The following is a 20,000-nucleotide window of genomic DNA, read 5'->3' on the forward strand; positions in this document are numbered from 1 at the left end:
ACTTAGGGTGAAAGAAACTTTGCCCATTTGTTTCTGCCTCGTGCGGGAATCGAACCCGCGCCACAGAATTACGAGTCCTGCGCGCTATCCACCAGGCTACGAGGCCCCTTAATGTGTGTGTGTGTGTGTGTGTGTGTGTGTGTGTGTGTGTGTGTGTGTGTGTGTGTGTGTGTGTGTGTGTGTGTGTGTGCTCACCTATTTGTGATTGAGAGGGAGTTGAATTTCTACTCTTTGGTTCTGCCTCTTAACCTTCAAAGAACTAGAGGATATGATTCTTAGCTCCTTGGGCTCTATTATATCTACAATACATGTAACGCTCTGTAAAGCCTATAGACTGCCTTCATCACTTCACTTGTCAGTCCGTTGCACTTATTCACTTCCTTGACACTGTAAAAAAAAGGCTTGCAAATGTCGCCGGGGCTCATCTGGGAATTCATTTCCACCTGTGTCCCCTTGATCATGTAACCCCCGTACTAAATATTCTATCCTTATCTGCACTATCAATATCCCTAGGCGTTTCTTAAGTCTTCTATCTTCTAAAGACGACAGATGGAATTCCTTTAGTCTTTTCTCGTACCTGCCTACGATCTCTCCGGCGTCACTATCTCACCATACAGTCTCACTTCCTACTCAATATAGATGTCTCACCTTGCAGGTATCCAGACGCAAGGTCCGCCTCTCAGCCTCTACCCCAAGAATTATTACTACCACATCACCTTCAAGCTTCTGGGCTCCACTAACCTGACCGCCAATGACTGGGTCACCTGTTGCGGCAAGGAGTTACAGGTGAGGGGAGAGAGAGAGAGAGGGAGAGAGGGAGGGAAGGAGGGAGGGATGGAGATAAGGAGGGAGAGAGGGAAATAGGGAGGAAGGCAGGCACTCAGGCAGTGGATGAAGAAGGGGGAGGGAAATAGGAGATAGGGAGAAAGAAAGGTGTTCGTCAAAGAAAGGAGTTATCTCCTCACACACTTGGTGACGTCCTCCGACCCCTATAACCCGTCTTCATTGCATTAAATAGAAAACTAAATTGTGGATCTTAATGGGAAATTGGGTATATCACCGTTGGTTAAGATTACACTTACTTTGCAAAGCTACAGCTTTCACCAGTAGCGCCTCTTTCTGCATGTTAATGCGTGTAAAACTAACCTAACTAAACCTAACCTAGTTTCACCCTCTACATTCACCCGAAATCAGCTTAAGCACACTTTAAATAGCACCATAATCTTAGAAAGCTTGAGGAACCATCATGTGTACGTAATGACCTGTAACCCTTACTCCATCCTGGTGCCTCGTCAGTTCTTCGCCAGCGACTCCCACACGGAGGTAGGCGCGGTGACCACTCAGCCGCTGCCCACACTCCTCCTGCTGCGCTACCTTCGTCTGCGCTTCAGCACCGACATCCGCTCCATCGGCAACCTTACCAAGTGCCTGCGCCTGGAGCTGCTCGGGTGTCCCAAAGGTCAGGCCACCATGCTTGTCTCCTGTGTTGTTGTGGTAATATTAGTACCATAAGTGGTGATGATAGCATCAGCTATAGTAGTTTTGGACAGTATCAACAACTGCATTTTAGTAGGCTGCTTATCCTGTCACCCCTTCAAATCGACATTGATCAGTTCTCACTACGACAGTGATAATCAGTTCTCATTTGTGGGCCCATTTACCCTTTAAAGTAAATTTAGCTCTTGCAAGATGTACACACACCTGACGCTAGTGGTCGCTAGCCTTGCCCAGAGCCTCTTCCCGGGGCTCGCTGCCACTCTCTATAAACACCTTTAATAACGTTGTAATCCTTTTACACGCCCACGTCAAACGCCTTATGGAACACTAACGTCATCACACGCCCATTGATCCACGCCCACGCCCTACGCCTGCTGGTTGACACGGACGACCTGCGTGCGCCGTAACACGCCGTCACTCAGGGGTGGAGCCTGTGAGTGGCGTGCAGCTGGAGGTGGAGCCGAGTGGGTGGGTGGTGGCCACGTGGAGCGTGCCTCTGGTGATGATGCCGGTGGACGAAGGCTCCCTCGTCGAACTCAACCTCACCACCACCGATTATATGGTCAGTACAAGACGGGACAACTTTATTACTGTTTATCTTTATCTGTCAAACATGTTTGTCCGTCCGAGGCCAGGACTAAAAGTGACTTTATGTGATGTGTTACAGGAGAGGGTCGGGGCCTGCCACTATGCCTCCCGTGAAGAAGGGGAAATCGACCTACATTTCCCCTCATCGAAGTTGATGAATAGAAATGGTGCTATTCTGTCCCTTCCCCCCTCCCCCCCCCCCAATCCCAAATACCCTACTCAGTCATCCTTTATCGCGACCTTGGCCTTCTGACTCCGCAGGTCTCTTCCATTGAAATCTTTCTCTCTCTCTCTCTCTCTCTCTCTCTCTCTCTCTCTCTCTCTCTCTCTCTCTCTCTCTCTCTCTCTCTCTCTCTCTCTCTCTCTCTCTCTCTCTCTCTCTCTCTCTCTCTCTCTCTCTCTCTTGCTTTTCCGTGATCTGTGACCTGTTACCCTTTGACCTCTTCCCGCAGGTGCGTTTGGAGCGTAGTGGCGGCGGGGAGGAGAACCTGACGCTGGAGACGACGGTGCAGGCTCTTCGCTACATGCGTCCAGCTCCACTCTGGGGAGCCACGTGAGTGTTTGTTTTGTTGACGTAGTGACACTGAACAATTGACGATTGTTGACCAGACCACACACTAGAAGGTGAAGGGACGACGACGACGTTTCGGTCCGTCCTGGACCATTCTCAAGTCGATTGACTTGAGTATGGTCCAGGACGGACGGAAACATCGTCGTCCCTTCACCTTCTAGTGTGTGGTCTGGTCAACATACTTTTGCCACGTTATTGTGACTCATCGCCTGCAATTGACGATTGACAGTCGAGACGCCGCACCCAAAGAGTTGAAGCTCAACCCTCACAAGCACATTTAGAAGAGTACAATCAGATGAGTACACACAAACATGCACACATGCAATTATGTTCCGGACCACTAATATTGATATATATAACCTGGTTTGGAAGGAGCGAAGGTTTACGCCATGTTCAGAACTGATTTGTGATCCTTTTTGGTGGAGGACAGCTGGGTATAGTCAGGGGGGAGGGGTGGGGGGGGGAGAAGTAAAGCTGTCTCTCCCTAGAGACTTCGCCTCACGCACGACCATCAGAACACTTAAGTGCAGTAACTTTGTCCACTATACACAGTACACTGCACAAAGTCACGAGCAGCAAGATTTATGCAAACGGATGTCAGAAAGAATGGCTGTTGGGCGCCATATAGCGGATGTGAAAGCAAAAAAGGACTCTAGTGGAGGAGATGAGTCACAATAACGTGGCTAAATTATGTTGACCAGACCACACACTAGAAGGTGAAGGGACGACGACGTTTCGGTCTGTCCTGGACCATTCTCAAGTCGATTGTGAGAATGGTCCAGGACGGACCGAAACGTCGTCGTCCCTTCACCTTCTAGTGTGTGGTCTGGTCAACAGGACTCTAGTGGCTTAGAAAATGGTCTTTTCAATTGGAAGGTTGTTTACTCACGCTCATTTTTGAACTAGACAAAAGCAGCAAGCAAGCTAGCTGGGCCGGGTGCTGGCCTCCTTACGATCACCGTCGGAACACCGTAAAAAAAGTATAACAAAAATTAAGATAGCTCGGGAGGCCTCCGGCCACCTCACAAGACATGCCAAGACATGTATTAAGAATCAACAATGTATAAAAGATGTCTCTGCGAAACGCATGAGCCAACATCTTGATTGATTGGCGATTGATGAAGATTAAGCCACCCAAAAGGTAGCTACTGGCATGAATAGCCCGTAAGTGGTGGCCCTTTTGAGCCATTACCAGTATCAAGAGCTGATACTGGAGATCTGTGGAGGTGCGACTGAACCCTGCGTGACGGGAGATGTCTCCCGTGAGCCGACATCTTATTTTCCTAAGTTATCAATCAAACTAGTCACTCGTAAATCTATATTAAATGAGGCTTGACCCCTCCCATTAAATACCAGTTTTAATACCGTCTTGACATCAACAAAGGAATGGTTCCCGTCAACGGGGACAGGAAGCCAATATTTGCACTTTTCGAAACAACCCCCCCCCCCCACCCCACGACCCTTGGGTAACAACTCGCCTCCCGCAGGATACAACCCACAACAGTTATCTAACTCCCGAGTACTTATTTACTGTTAGGTGAACAGTAAGTTATTAATTAGTTATTATTAATATTATTATACATTATTATTATTAATATTATTATTATTATTAATAACTTATTATTAATAATAATATTATTGTAATTATAATACACTGTCGAAGCCCAACAAACAAACAAACAAACAACTGCTAATAAGGACGCTAGTTATATATTTCCTGAACACTTGATAATATTAACCTGTCAAACGTTTGTAATTAAATATGATGAAATCAAAACGTTTGGGCTAAGACGTACATAAAGACATTTCAACCGCAGTAATGCTACTTATTTGACGTCACTCAAGTGTATTGGGGGACCTTTGACAAGCCGCCGGCTTCCTGTCCTCTTCGAGGCCACTAGTGTTCGTAGCCCCTCGGGTACATTCAGGTAAATATGGCACATGGTAATAATACGACGGTGGTTTAATGATGAATCAGCGTTGATAACGAGATGATTCACCGTTGATAAGGGGATGATTCACCGTTGATAACGAGATGAATCATCGTTGATAACGAGATGAATCATCGTTGATAACGAGATGATTCACCGTTGATAACGAGATGATTCACCGTTGATAACGAGATGAATCAACGTTGATAACAAGATGATTCACCGTTGATAACGAGATGAATCAACGTTGATAACAAGATGATTCACCGTTGATAACGAGATGAATCAACGTTACCCGAGCATATTTTGCCCGCTGGGATAGCTGGATATCCTATACTTATTATTAGATATTGGATATTAGAAATATTTTCTGGTTTCCAGGACAACGGACCGAGTAACCAAACCAAGTTATAAATTGTATTCTATTACTTCTAACAGATACATAAATTCCACGAATTCTCTTAAGAGTCATCGGCGTCCAAAGGCATCATTTGCGTTCTTAAAGGTCTCTGAAGGCTGTTATTTACAAGCACAATATATTGTGGTCAACGGTATTATGATAGCTGTAATTCTATATCTTTTAAGCGGGGGGCGTTAGTTTTATGGTGAGTGGTTTGTGCGGCCCCCTCTGGTAATGCTGGGGGTGTGGGCCATCAATCTCTTGTAGCGTTGATGTGCTCAACGGCTCGTTGATGTAGTCAACGGCTCTTTGTTCTCACCCAGCGATGCACACCAAGAAACAGGAGTTATTGTCACGTTACTCCAAGGTTCGCAGCTATGTCGTTCATAGGAATGATGTGTGGTGGGTATATTTCCAGCGCGTACAGTGATGTTGGTGCCGATGGCCCGAGCAGTGGTATAACAAAGCATATGTCATCAGTGTGAGAAGGCGCCACAGTGCTGGTAGCTGGACAGCGGAGAGTACTAGCCACAACAGTGCTACTGACAGTGGAGCAAATCAGATCTATGATGTTTTAACACCTGCTTCAAGAGCCTGAGAGATCACAGTCTTAGCAAGATTGTGAAGCCGAGAGGCAGCATACTCCCTCGATGCCTCATTAACCGGAGCATATCCCTAAGATTGATGAAGATTAAGCCACCCAAAAGGTGGCACGGGCATGAATAGCCCGTAAGTGGTGGCCCTTTTGAGCCATTACCAGTATCAATAGCTGATATTGGAGATCTGTGGAGGTGTGATTGCACCCTGCGTGACGGGAGATGTCTCCCGTGTATATCCCTATTGGGATATATATATTTATATACCCTCTTTTGTATGAGCGAGGAGGCCCTCCTCGAGGTGTGGAAACTGGGCGGTAATGGTTCTCTTGTTACAGGTACAACGTGTCTTTGACGTGTGTGCTGCCGGGGCTCAACCTCACCTGCGGCTCCGACGGCATCCTGGCCATCCTGGACGTGTGTGACCCCCAAGATGTCGCCTGCACCGAGCAAGGTACGCCTCCCTGAACAGCTGAGAGGTAGGCCTCCCTGCACAGCTGAGAGGTAGGCCTCCCTGCACAGCTGAGAGGCAGGCCTCCCTGCACAGCTGAGAGGCAGGCCTCCCTGCACAGCTGAGAGGTAGGCCTCCCTGCACAGCTGAGAGGCAGGCCTCCCTGCACAGCTGAGAGGCAGGCCTCCCTGCACAGCTGAGAGGTAGGCCTCCCTGCACAGCTGAGAGGCAGGCCTCGCTGCACAGCTGGAAGTTTAAATAGTTTCGTCAGTCATTCATGGGAATTGTTTACTACTACTTTAGGACTATGATAAGTAATTTAGTGACTCTTTTTATCAATATATATAACAGGAATATTTTATACCTATTGAAGTCTTAAAGATGCATGATGTAAAATATTTGTTCTATGCAATGTCCTTCATTCTTGAGATCGATGGATGGTTTCAAGCGAAGGTTAGACATATATATATATGAATGAGTTTGGGTGTATATAAATAGGAGCTGCCCCACATGGACCAATAGGCCTGTGAACAAATCTACAAGGGCCGTGACGAGGAATCGAACCTGCGTCCGGGAGCATCCCAGACACTGCCTTAATCGACTGAGCTACGACAGGGTAAAAGAGTTGAAACCGAAGTTCTACTGAACTTACTGGATCCCTTAGCCCTTCCTCAGTTTGATTGACTCATATGTTGTTTTTATGTTCCGGGTAGTGGTGTTCCGTGCGCCGTCGAAGCTGCAGGCGGCGGTGGTGGGGAGCGGGGTGGTGGAGCTGAGCTGGAGCACCGACACCAACGGCTGGCTCACACCTACAGTGCTCCTCCGGATCACCGACACCAGCGGCTCCAACGTCACCAAGGAGAAGACCCTCAACAAGAACGTTAGTCCTGTGGGAGGTGTTCTCTGCTTTCTGGGAGTCTCATCCAAGCTTCGGAGGAATTTAGACTTTATCCCGCCAAACACACACCGAAATTACGACGTTGGTACAACGTTCGAACAAGTTTTAACACCTCCTAACCAGTTATAACAACCAATATAGCAAGTTGTAACAACGTTCTAATACGTCATAAACACGTTAAGCCAAGAAGTAACAACTTTATTACAAGTTGTAACAAGCGGAAAATAGAGACAGTTTCGGTTTGTGTTTCCAGGGTTATAATTATCCAAGGTTCCCAGGTCTCTATTCCCGCTGAAGGAAGCAAGTGTCATTTCAATTTCTAGTATCCAGAGTATGGTATACCTAAGTCTTTAGTGGCTTTACAAAAAAACATAAAATGTCCAGTCAACTGAGGGAGATTGATCTACCACTCTGTATCACACGATCTGCTCTTGATTCATAAATATATCAGAGTCCAAACCTGTAACTTTGAGTACTCTGGTCTTTTGCCCGAACAAGTAGTCATACTCGGGGTAACGTTTTTCCCTCTATGCCGGTATATTTACAGCTATACTAACTCATTATAAAACCATGTCTTTCATATGTTTACAACTGCGGTTAACATATTTTATCTTTGTCTCTGTTTGTCCCTCCTTGGCCTGCACCTGCCCATGACCCTTGACCTGCACCTGCTCGTGACCTTGGCCTGCACCTGCCCATGACCCTTGACCTGCACCTGCTCGTGACCTTGGCCTGCACCTGCCCATGACCCTTGACCTACACCTGCTCGTGACCCTTGGCCTGCATCTGCTTGTGACCCTTGACCTCTGTCGGTGCAGGACAACAAAACCTTGGCGACTGGTGTGGAGGAAGGCAACGTGTACACCGTGTCCTTCCTGCCGTGGGCCGATGACAGACCCCTTGCCAAATTTGACTTCGAACTGCACGCTAGTAAGTATCTCTCTCTCTCTCTCTCTCTCTCTCTCTCTCTCTCTCTCTCTCTCTCTCTCTCTCTCTCTCTCTCTCTCTCTCTCTCTCTCTCTCTCTCTCTCTCTCTCTCTCTCTCTGTCTCTCTCTGTCTCTCTCTCTCTCTCTCTCTCTCTCTCTCTCTCTCTCTCTCTCTCTCTCTCTCTCTCTCTCTCTCTCTCTCTCTCTCTCTCTCTCTCTCTCTCTCTGTCTCTCTCTCTCTCTCTCTGTCTCTCTCTCTCTCTCTCTCTGTCTCTCTCTCTCTCTCTCTCTGTCTCTCTCTCTCTCTCTCTCTCTCTCTCTCTCTCTCTCTCTCTCTCTCTCTCTCTCTCTCTCTCTCTCTCTCTCTCTCTCTCTCTCTCTCTCTCTCTCTCTCTCTTTCTCTCTCTTTCTCTCTCTGTCTGTCTCTCTCTCTCTCTCTCTCTCTCTCTCTCTCTCTCTCTCTCTCTCTCTCTCTCTCTCTCTCTCTCTCTCTCTCTCTCTCTCTCTCTCTCTCTCTCTCTTTAACAGTATTATTATCATCAATAATGTTACTATTATCAATATTACTATTACTTTCAAGCCGTAACAGTATTACCATCACAATTATTACTATAGTCATCAATATTAGCATCATATTACCATCAATAATATAATTGAGAATATCAGTTGGAGCAATACATGGATTGGAACCAACGACCTGGCGTACTTTACCCCTGCACCACAACCACGTGGTCCAAGAGTAAGGTCGTTCCAGGGGTAAGATGGTTCCAGGGGTAAGATGGTTCCAGGGGGTAAAATGGTTCCAGGGGTAAGATGGTTCCAGGGGGTAAGATGGTTCCAGGGGGTAAGATGGTTCCAGGGGTAAGATGGTTCCAGGGGTAAGGTAAACCATGATTGCCTGTTTCAGTCGCGTGGGCGGACGTGAAGCTCTCGACGCTCACCAGCGGCTACGGGGCCTTCGTCGCCGACGTGGATCTGGCCGCCGATATCGTCTGGAACGGGACGCTCATGGTGACGTGGCTGCCGGCCCGGGTGGTGGGCGCGTCCCTGCAGCAGGAGACCGGGGCCGCTGCCGCCGCCGCCGCAGAGGAGACGGGCGCCTCGCAGTATGACGAAGCTATGACGGGGGGCGCCGGCGGCGGCACTTCGGGCGGCACGGCAAGTGGGACTTCAGGTAGCACGGGGGGCGGCACTGTGGGTGGTACTACAGGTGGTTCTACGAGTGGCACTGCTGGTAACACTACAGGTGGCACTGCTGGTAATACTACGGGTGGCGCTGCGGGCAACTCCACGAGTGGCACTGGTGGTAACACTACGAGTGCCAGTACAAGTGGCAGCGCTACGGGCAGTACTACAAGCAGCACTACAAGTGCCAGTACTACAGGCAGTACTACAAGCAGCACTACAAGTGCCAGTACTACAGGCAGTACTACAAGCAGCACTACAAGTGCCAGTACTACAGGCAGTACTACAAGTGCCAGTACTACAGGCAGTACTACAAGTGCCAGTACTACGGGCAGCACTACAAGTGCCAGTACTACAGGCAGCGCTACAAGCAGCAGTACTACAGGTAGCTCTACAAGCAGCAGTACTACAGGCAGCTCTACAAGTGGCAATACTACGGGCAGAACTACAAGTAGCAGCACTACAGGCAGCACTACAAGTGGCATCACTACAGGCAGCAGCACTACAAGTGGCACCACTACGATCAGCACTACAGGCAGCACTACAGCCAGCACTACAGCCAGCACTACAGCCAGCACTGCAGCCAGTACTACAGGCAGCACTCCAAGCAGCACCGACACTACAAGTAGCACGTCCACCACGTCGACGGGCGACGAGGAGGACGTCGGAAGCGGCGACGTGGACTTCGAGGCGGAGTACCAGGAGTCGTTCTTCGTGCCGGAGACGTGGGATGAAGGGACGGCCTTCCTCTACACGGTGGTGATCACCGCTGGGGGCGCTGGTGAGTCTACATAACCCCCCCCCCCACACACACACACGCACGCACGCACGCACGCACGTGTGTGTGTGTGTATCACAGCGATGATTTCTCTATCTGTTGCCACTTAACTACCCAACCACTTCAGCGTGGTTGGTATAGTGACGGCTTCGCTTCTTGCTGGGTTTTGTGTTATCACTGTGATAACACACATGTATCACTGATAACACACACATATATCACTGTGATAGCATACATGTATCACTGTGATAACACAAAATTACTTAGGCAACTTGCTAAAACAAAGACTGTTCTCAACAGCAAAATATATGTAAGTACTCCTAAAACCTCGGGTGATCTCAGCCGCCTATAACACACTCTAAGCTCTATAACACACTCTAAGCTCTATAACACACTCTAAGCTCTATAACACACTCTAAGCTCTATAACACACTCTAAGCTCTATAACACACTCATAACACACAAAACTATCAACGATCCTCCTTAGCACCAAAAAAAGTAAATTAAAAAATAATGCTAAACGCTAAAAAAACGCTAAATTTAAATCCACATTTAATAAAATAACTCTATCCAAACCTACTAAATAAAACCGTAATGGTAGTGTGTATATATATATATAATCTTTTAACTGCGCTTATTTGGTTTGTTTTCTTTGCTTGACAGAGAACTGGACCGCAAACGTGAGTGGTCGAGGGAATGTGGGAGTTCGCAGCAGGGTCGGGGGAGAGCTGGTGGTGGGGGTGGAGATGCCGCAGCTCACCTTCCAGACGGAGTACTTGATCCGCCTCACTTGCCACTTCGGTCTGGTCTCTGTCGAGTGCGGCACCATCAAGGCTTACACAGGTGAGGAGGGGGGGGAGGTACTTTATGTGTGTGCTTCATATTGGGCTGGTGTGTGTGTGTGTGATTACCTAAGTGTAGTTACAGGATGAGAGCTATGCCCATGGTGTCCCGTCTTCCCAGTACTCTTTGTCGTATATCGCTTTGACACTACTGACGGTTTTGGCCTCCACCACCTTCTCACCTAACTTGTCCCAACTATCTACCACTCTGCGAAACTGTGTGTGTATGTTTGCTTTACTACATTATATTCTAACATGCCAAGCCTATCCAAAATGAACATTAAATATTATGCTAATAATAATAATGACGGCCATTTACCGCTCCTAACATTCTCCACATATATTTTTCCCCTTGAGCTGTGTCTCCGCTGATCACTGCTGAAGTTTGCAAGATTCTCCCGGCCCTTCTGTTCACCCTCACACCTCTGCTTATTCCTATTAAAATCTTATATTTTTTCTTCGTTGTTCACTTCGTCCTGCTCCTCACTTTACCCTTATGTGCTTCTCCGTCATCGGCAGCGCTACCACTACTCCTGACGGAGCTGGAGGGGGAGCTGTTGGTGTACACCGTGACGGAGAACAGGGCGGGGTGGGAGCGGCAGGAGGCACAGTGCCAGCGGGGCGACGGCTCTCTCGTTTCCCTCCCGACGCTCAACGAGGCTGACCTCCTGCGTGACGCCTTGCTTCAGGGGTCTTCGGCGCCTACTCTCGACACCTACTGGATAGGGCTCAACATGTGTCCCGATTACACAGGTGAGGCTTCATTAGCACAGGCGAGGCTTCATTAGCACAGGCGAGGCTTCATTAGCACAGGCGAGGCTTCATTAGCACAGGCGAGGCTTCATTAGCACAGGCGAGGCTTCATTAGCACAGGCGAGGCTTCATTAGCACAGGCGAGGCTTCATTAGCACAGGCGAGGCTTCATCAGCACAGGTGAGGTTTCTTTAGCCCGAGACAGATACTCGAGTAGAAGGGTGGTAAACAAGCAAACAACATATACACAGTTCTGAGTACACTGTTTTCTCATGTAACACCTTCGTACTTGAGTATTTGTCTATTCCACAATTTAGCATTATTACCAAAGAATGGTTATTAGCCTGTCAGTATTTGCAAACAAAGACCTTAAAGAGGTCCCTACCTGACAGCACAGGTGAGGCTCCATTACCACAGATTTCACTTCAGAGAGTCGCACTTGTCCGCGTGTGGAAAGCCTTGACGTGTAAAGTCAAGTCCTTCGTCCCCTCCTACAGTATTTAATTACTTTTTCTTATATATATAAAATTTTCAGGTACATAACATTACATAACTTGTATAGACTGTAATTTCCTGGACGTGAAGAAAACAGGGAATTGCTTGATTCTGAGGAAAATAAAAATAAAAAGACGATGCCTTTGAAGAAAATATAGAATTCGATGCTTTTGTCACAACATTTTCCCAAATACCTTGCAGGTAACGTGTGGACTGACGGCTCCATCTGGCAGCAATCACTGCTCTCCTCCACCAACGCCCAGCTGTCGAGCACCACCTGCTGCATTAAAGCCAGCTGGGGCAAGTACCAGTACAGCTGGAGCGGAGAGGTCTGCAGTGCGCTTCTTCCGACCGTCTGCGAATTCAATCCAGAAAGTAAGACCCTTTTCCGGTATATTTTAAGGGCGAGACTGCTGACTGCAAGCTCCTGTGTTACTGAGTCTGTTATCTGGGGACAGCACACTGGACTTGTGATCCTGTGGTCCCGGGTTCGATCCCGGGCGCCGGCGAGAAACAATGGGCAGAGTTTCTTTCACCCTATGCCCCTGTTACCTAGCAGTAAAATAGGTACCTGGATGTTAGTCAGCTGTCACGGGCTGCTTCCTGGGGGTGGAGCCCTGGTCGAGGACTTGGCCGCGGGGACACTAAAGCCCCGAAATCATCTCAAGATCACCTCAAGATAACCTGCTGCCTCAGTGGTGTGTTTCAGGTGTTTGTAGGATCTAATGTGTCTGGCATCTGTAAGCTCCACTGTGCTTCTGATATCGGGTTGTTTTTTTTTTTTTTTTTTTTTTTATTTTATTTTTTTTTTTTTTTTTTTTTTTTTTTTTTTTTTTTTTTTTTTTTTTTTTTTTTTTTTTTTTTGGGAGGGGGGTTGTTGTTTCAGTGTAAGTATGTATGATGTATAACTATACTTATAAATACACTTGCATAAATACGCAGGGCTATGCAAGCACATACATATATTCCTGGCACAGTCAGTCAAGCAGTCAGCAGCAGGTATGCTCTTTAGAAGTACTGGTAAAGGGCCTGCCACTACCCGTGTGTGTGTGTGTCTGCAGGTATGGTGGATGCGGTGACGGAGCTCCAGCGGGGGAAGGCCAACGTCACCTCAGCTAGCGTCTCCTGGAACTATACTGAGCAGTTCTGGACGCCCGACACTCTCATCGTCTCCTTCTGCCCCTACAGGAGTCTCAAAAACTCCCTTCCTTACACTACGAACGACTCTGCATTGTAAGTCTTGTGTGTGAGTGTGGTGTGTGTTTGTATAGTAAGGTGTTTGCATAATGATATTTACTTATTCATATAGACTTGTTTCAATATATCTGTGTGTTGAATAGTGCAGATCATGTCTCTTCTCATGGCCTCTGGTGTAGCCAATCCGAGCAATCCGAGCAAGGCCTCTGGTGTAGCCAATCCGAACAAGGGGCCTCGTAGCCTGGTGGATAGCGCGCAGGACTCGTAATTCTGTGGCGCGGGTTCGATTCCCGCACGAGGCAGAAACAAATGGGCAAAGTTTCTTTCACCCTGAATGCCCCTGTTACCTAGCAGTAAATAGGTACCTGGGAGTTAGTCAGCTGTTACGGGCTGCTTCCTGGGGGTGGAGGCCTGGTCGAGGACCGGGCCGCGGGGACACTAAAAAGCCCCGAAATCATCTCAAGATAACCTCAAGATAACCAAGAAGGTATTCGTCTAGGTTTAATGTGTCTGCCTCTGATCAATATATAGTGAGCAAACAGTCGCTGTTGTACATACTGGTGCCGGCCACATGACCCTAACCAGCAAGAACCTCCTGCAGATGCCACACGAGTAAGCTGGACGCGGAAGCCGTTGACCTCCTGCAGACGGGCCTCGAGCCCTACACTGAGTACCACGTCAGTGTGACGACCAACATCCAGCAGGTTGGCCTTACTGGAAAACAAGTAACCACGCTTGTCAGAACCTGTGAGTATACCCAGAGAGAGAGAGAGAGAAGAGAGAGAGACACACACGAGAGAACGTCTTTATATCTATATTTATATTATATATAAACAAAAAACAATATTGTACCAAAACGTACCATAAACCTGAAATTAGTTAAATTTGGAATAAAATTGACATTTGTTTTCTAGTTATGTTAATTTTTGCCAAGTGACGTAATTACCTAGCATCAGGCCCCCTGATCTCTGACCTCTGACCCCACAGATCCAGAGAAACCTCTGCAGGTCTCATTTAACGAGAACGGCTTCGTCAACATCGTGTGGGCACAAAAGGTACGATAGACATCACTACTCAATAATTACAATAATTATTTACTAAGTGTAACTTAATCAGGACATGTAGATAACAATAATCAAAATAAATCATCATAATAATGATGATAATGGCCTCCATGGCCAATGGAGGCCGTGGAGATAGATGGAGATAATGGAGATAGGCCTCCAACCTTGCCTATATGCATGAGTTATGAATATATTTATTTTAATTTTCAATTTGATTTGATGATCTGTTTTTCAGCACATACACAGTTATCAACAAATACACAGAATAGATCATACACAGTTGCCAGCACATACACAGAATAGATCATAATAAAAACATACACAGTTTTCCAACTTAATACACAGAATAGATCACAAGGCGTACAATGTGCACGTTGTTCTTGGCTCTCAAGATCATCGATTTTTTGTCCAAATGTATTTGTATTATTAATAAATTGTATTATTGTTATACCGACCCTTGTCAGGTGGCGGAGTTCGAGGAGGACGACATAGTGAGGGTTCGCTTCTTCAACTGGACGCACCCCAATACGGCCATACACGACACCACCATGCAGGCCTCTGGCACCCAGCTGCAGGCGGAGGGGGTGACGCTGGGGGCCAACTATACTGTCATAGTGGAGGAGTTGCATGGCAGGAGACGCCAGGAGACCCTCACCCTACTGGCTTGTGAGTTGTGGGTGGCGTTGTACTTGTTTTCTTGGGGGGGGGGGAGGTCGTGTTTGATTGGGGAAGGCTGTGGATTGTATTATGCTTGCTGCCTGGGGGAAGGTTGTAAGTTATAAGTTGTTGCACAGACACTGGGCTGCCTCTTGCTGGATATAGCACAATGCTGGTAATATGATTTATGGTTGTGGCAGTGGGTTTAAGACGACCGACAATTAGCAAAATATATTACATTAGAAGTGAGTGTGCAAGATATAAGTTGAGACACAGGGAGCTCTGTAGACTATGGCTGTAACAGTCGTGGAGTCACGTAGTGGAGTCTACCATGAAGAAGCGAAGTCACAAGTCAGTGGCTTCGTTGAATAACACAACAATAGTAATAAATGTAGTATATAATATAGTGATGAGAGCGTGTGCAGCAATATCTCTCACCACCGCCGCCGCAGACCCGCCATGTGACTGCGAGAACTGCCAAGTGAACGCCCGGTGCTTCCTGCCGCTCTACGAGTCCGTCAGCCCCGCCGGAGCTCTCGAGGAGTGCAAAGGCAGCGACACCAGCCTGGCCACCGTCAGCAGCCGGGAGGAGGTGGACCTGCTGCTGAGGATGGCCCTGGAGTTAGACAACGACCTCTGGGTCTCTCACACCTCCATGAAACTCAAAGCTTCAGGTGAGAGCAATTGGAAGTTTTGTCTTAAATCTTCTGTCTGGGAGAAGATCAGAGGTAAATATTTTCATCTTGTGGTAGTATAAGTTACAAATGTAATCCTCCTAACATAGGCCACTGATATATAGATAATACATTATGCCTGATGCCTGTGTTAGACGTTGCCATTGATGCTTATGTTAAACGACGATGCTTGATTAGGAAATGTATATATTTATCCTTCAGAATGTTCGGTAATACGTTTATTGCTTGTGATGTGTGTCTATGTATGTATTAACACGATGTACTGAACGGGGTGAGAATAGCTTGAGCTACCTCATCCCTTTGTGTGTATTTTACCTCAATAAACTTATTTCAATTTCAATTTCAATGCTTGATGCCTACAGCTTTGCCTAGCAGCGCGTCTCTGCTGGAGGAAAGTGGGATGGAGACGCTGGAGAACGGGACCCAGGTGCCCACAGCCACGGCCTCCGTCAACGTTCAACCCGTAGAGTGTCTCATAGTGTCGAGGGCGGCCCGGGCCGTGGTGGTGGAGCAGTGTACCAACACCCACAGAGCCGTCTGCAGCCACAAGGTCTCAGGTGAGTCCCACACACAGGCCCTGTGTCTGAGATATTGAGAGGAAAGAAAGGGTGGGGGGAAATCCGTTTTTCAATCATGAATTCTTAGTTATTAAACGTCTAAGTACATAGGATAAAATGACAAAAGTCACAAACTCACCAACTCCAAAACACATAATATCCAGCATCTGCTAAAACACATAATATCCAGCATCTGCTAAAACACACATATATCCGCCAGCTGCTAAAGCCCACCTAGGAAACTCCTGCTAAAGAGTGTGTGTGTGTATAATGATATATTTCTGTGACAGTGGGCGCGGCGTTCACCAACATCACGACGGTAATCGGGTCGAACTGGGTGACGATGGAGTGGGACAACTCGAGCTTCAAGTGGGCGGCCAAGTTCGCCGTCACCTACCAGAGGTCGAGGGAGAAGAGATACAAGAGAGCCCTGCACTGGGTGCCCTTTACCTCGGCTCCAGGTAATTGATGCCCTACGACATATACTGTCCCGTTCTCTCGATTTGCAACTCCGTCAAAAAATGCCTAAACTTTGTTTGCCTAAACAGAAAGCTACAAACCCAAGCAACCCACCTAACCTATCGAGAAACGGTTAGGATTTCGGTGCTCTGTTGCTAATACGTTGCCAGTTTTAACCGAATGCTCAACTCCGTAAGAAATGCGACGTGTTAGACGAGGGAACTGGTTGACTAAACTAGTCAATCAGTCAATTGAAGGTCATCTTGATTACAATCTCAAGAAGAATTGTCTTCGTGTATGTCTTCCTGTATTCGTGGGATTGTTTAAACTTGGAATTGTATATTTTGCCCTGTTTATTATTAGATATTGTATGTATAGTATTTTGTTACAGTGACGGTGACGCAGCTTTACCCTGAGACAGCCTACACCCTGGAGCTGGAGGCCGACCTCGGGGAGGGCATCGTCACCACCTCCCCGGAGATAGAGATCCTCACCAAAAACATGACGGCGGTGGAAGAGACCCATTCGCCTCAGGTGTGTGTTGTGCGTACCATCATCATCATATCATCATCATCATCATCATCATCATCAATGCCACTATCACTAATCCTCTAATTACGGTAATCATCCCAACCATTATCTTCACCACCACCATCATCTTCATAATTACAATGGCAATAGTCGCACCTAATATAATAAAACGATAATAATCACCATTACTAATCTTAATATTATTTGACCCATACCGACGATGATGTACACTGTTACTGACGCTGGGGACTCGTGGCAGGCGCAGCTGGTGGTGTCCGGGTTCACCACCCTGACGGAGAGCCAGGTGCTGCATCTGGTGTGCAATGCCCTGCTGGTGGCCGCCTGCATCACCACCATGCTCTTCTTCTTCGCCACGGGGTACGTCCGCCGTCTCCCAAGACTTGGAAACAATAATAAAGAAAGTTACAGAAAAACTGTTGACTTAGTAGGCCAGAAATTGATCAGCTGTGAGAGGAATGAGTGACTGGTCGCATATAAGGAATGGTCAGTTGTCTGTGTGTGTGTGTGACAGATTGGGAGAATTGTTAGAAATATGGTCTTGACTATGAAGTGGTAGTAGTAGGCATCATCAGTCTCAGGAGACTATGGAGTTGCGCTCTGGTTGTCGGTCTGGAGTGGCCTCACCAGGGCGCAAAGCCAGGGTAGGTTGATTCGGGGGAGAAGCTGTTACCCAGGCAGCAGGTCCCTCTTCTCCACGGCGCTGAAAGTCTCCAATGGAAAGGCATACGTCAAAACGATTATCCCACTCTGTCACACACACACACACAGATAACTGACCATTCCTTATATGCGACCTGTCCTTTGGTAAGTTGAGCATAAACAAACTATACGTTCAGGTGCAGAGGTATTCAGGCAGCAGTGTCTCAAGCATCACCATGACTTTTGTTGTCCCATATTGTCATTGCCACGTCACAAGCCCTGCACAAAAACAGCTTGTCCAATACATTTGTTGTGTACCAAGCTTATGTCCACAGCACTGAATATAAGCTACATGTGCTATAGTCTGTATGAGGAGTTAAACTTGTAGGTAAAATGTTATATCATCATTTCGCAGGATGCTTTTAAGTTGGGTTATGAGTTGAACCTGCGAGCCTTCATTACCACACCTCGCCTGGATTATGATAATATATTCTACTGTTCAGTTTTAAATGAGTTACACAGTAACATGTATCCCAAGCCATTTGGTCTAAACCAATTGATAATTGGGCCTAAGAGTTTTCTGGTAAGATGTCTACAGTTTATTTCACAGTGCTCATAATGCAATGTGTATTTTACATTGTATTATGAGCACTGCGAAGGGTATTTGTGATAGGCCAACTGAGGGCAGCACATTTGGGGCGTGAATGTTGTGGGAAGGTTGTGGAAGAGCTGACGCAGTTGTCTTGTGCTCCACAGGATGTTCTACCAGGACTGCGTAGCTCAGCTGGGCTTCCAGTCCTCATTGATGGCCGCTTACCTCAGCCTCTTGCTCGCTCATCCGGACCACGTTAGGCATGGCGACAAGGTGAGTCCCGGTGCTGTTGATGTTGTTTTTAGATTCAGCAACTCTGAACCAAACGTTGCAAGTAGCACGGGCTATGGTGAGCCCATAGTAGACTTACCTGGCACAGGGGGTGGGGCTATAACTGCCCCGGTGCAGTTCTTCATGTTGTTAAGTGCTTGCTTGAGTCCTATGAGAGAGCTGGAGACAGTACCTAATAGGAAGGATTCCACAGCGATTCACCTTGTTCACAGAACACGTGAATCCCGGCGCAGTCCTTCCTATTAGGCCCTGTCTCCAGCTCTCTCGTGTGAGAGGGCTTGTTTTCCTCTGGCTCTCCCTCTTTTAGCTTCAGAAAAAGGGGTGTTTTTATCAGGTCCTTTTTTATGTAGCATGAAACATTTGATCGTGGTTTTTATGACTTATATTACCAGTAAGAATATACATCATGTTGTGATTTTTTACAAAAGGCTCCCGCCATTTCTCGCAGTGGATAAACCTCTTTAGATGCACATTTAGTGAGGTATATCTTTCCCTAGTTAAAAAAATACAATAATTTAATCATGATTATTTAATACTGGTCATGCTACGTTTCACGATGTTTCAAGGAATGTCATGTAGTAAAGTGTTCTAGCCTATCTTAGTATACAAATGATTCAGTTCTTTGATATATTGGTAGCCAAAAGTACTTCTACCCTCAACAGTAATGTAACTTTATAATATCCTAAGATACAATTTACCACAAAAATTAAGTTCTTATATTGCATTATCCTTTGATTTGTTTTTATGGTTACTTCTGTATATTCCTAAAGTTCTTCTTATCGTGAACTTATCTCTATAGAATGTTTAAGAAATCTGACGGAAGTGCGTAAGAGACAGAGGGAATGTGTTGTTAATCAGTGAAGGCGGTTGTTAGTGAGATTGAAATTGAAATTGAAATAAGTTTTTGAGGTAAAATACACACAAAGGGATGAGGTAGCTCAAGCTATTCTCACCCCGTTCAGTACATCGTGTTAATACATACATATAAACCCATCACAAACAATAAACATATTACCAAACATTCTGAGAGATAAACATATACATTTCCTCCTTTACACAAGTAGTATGGTATCAGACGTACACACAAATACTTTTATGACCTAGGTATACTGTATAGACAATTTGCAAGAGACATGCAGATAATTCAACAAAAGATTACAGTCTTGGTGCAAAATTCTTATATCTCAAGAATATCATCAACCTTTCCGTTGAGCGCTATGATTGTTTGATGAAGCTATACGCGTCAGAAATGATTTCCAAGTAGTTGAAGGTCAGGGCTGTGAGTGACTGTACTGTAGAGACCTTACTGGGCTCTTAGGTGTCTTCACCTAATTGTGCTTGCAGGGGTTGAGCTCTGGCTCTTTGGTCCCGCCTCTCAACCGTCA

General features: G+C 46.7%; 1 protein-coding gene across 3 annotated transcripts in view; it reads left to right on the top strand.

The window, feature by feature from the left end:
* Positions 1 to 20,000, top strand: part of LOC123745908 (uncharacterized) — a 79,809-nt gene that overhangs the window by 47,239 nt on the left and 12,570 nt on the right. For all 3 annotated transcript variants that reach the window (XR_011224990.1, XR_011224991.1, XM_069314184.1), the window contains exons 4-24: positions 656 to 786; positions 1,297 to 1,459; positions 1,920 to 2,059; positions 2,538 to 2,638; positions 5,922 to 6,037; positions 6,748 to 6,914; positions 7,751 to 7,862; positions 8,767 to 9,825; positions 10,486 to 10,665; positions 11,184 to 11,417; positions 12,114 to 12,287; positions 12,974 to 13,145; positions 13,711 to 13,856; positions 14,097 to 14,164; positions 14,638 to 14,839; positions 15,283 to 15,504; positions 15,888 to 16,082; positions 16,373 to 16,543; positions 16,933 to 17,075; positions 17,332 to 17,450; positions 18,489 to 18,597. Coding sequence is in view for 1 of the 3 variants with exons in the window: in XM_069314184.1 (XP_069170285.1) it covers positions 656 to 786; positions 1,297 to 1,459; positions 1,920 to 2,059; positions 2,538 to 2,638; positions 5,922 to 6,037; positions 6,748 to 6,914; positions 7,751 to 7,862; positions 8,767 to 9,825; positions 10,486 to 10,665; positions 11,184 to 11,417; positions 12,114 to 12,287; positions 12,974 to 13,145; positions 13,711 to 13,856; positions 14,097 to 14,164; positions 14,638 to 14,839; positions 15,283 to 15,504; positions 15,888 to 16,082; positions 16,373 to 16,543; positions 16,933 to 17,075; positions 17,332 to 17,450; positions 18,489 to 18,597 (4,124 nt within the window). In the remaining 2 variants the exon portion in view is untranslated. The remainder of the gene's footprint in view (positions 1 to 655; positions 787 to 1,296; positions 1,460 to 1,919; positions 2,060 to 2,537; positions 2,639 to 5,921; positions 6,038 to 6,747; positions 6,915 to 7,750; positions 7,863 to 8,766; positions 9,826 to 10,485; positions 10,666 to 11,183; positions 11,418 to 12,113; positions 12,288 to 12,973; positions 13,146 to 13,710; positions 13,857 to 14,096; positions 14,165 to 14,637; positions 14,840 to 15,282; positions 15,505 to 15,887; positions 16,083 to 16,372; positions 16,544 to 16,932; positions 17,076 to 17,331; positions 17,451 to 18,488; positions 18,598 to 20,000) is intronic.

This window comes from Procambarus clarkii, chromosome 78 (assembly GCF_040958095.1).
Source record: "Procambarus clarkii isolate CNS0578487 chromosome 78, FALCON_Pclarkii_2.0, whole genome shotgun sequence".
In the NCBI taxonomy this organism is placed as follows: domain Eukaryota; kingdom Metazoa; phylum Arthropoda; class Malacostraca; order Decapoda; family Cambaridae; genus Procambarus; species Procambarus clarkii.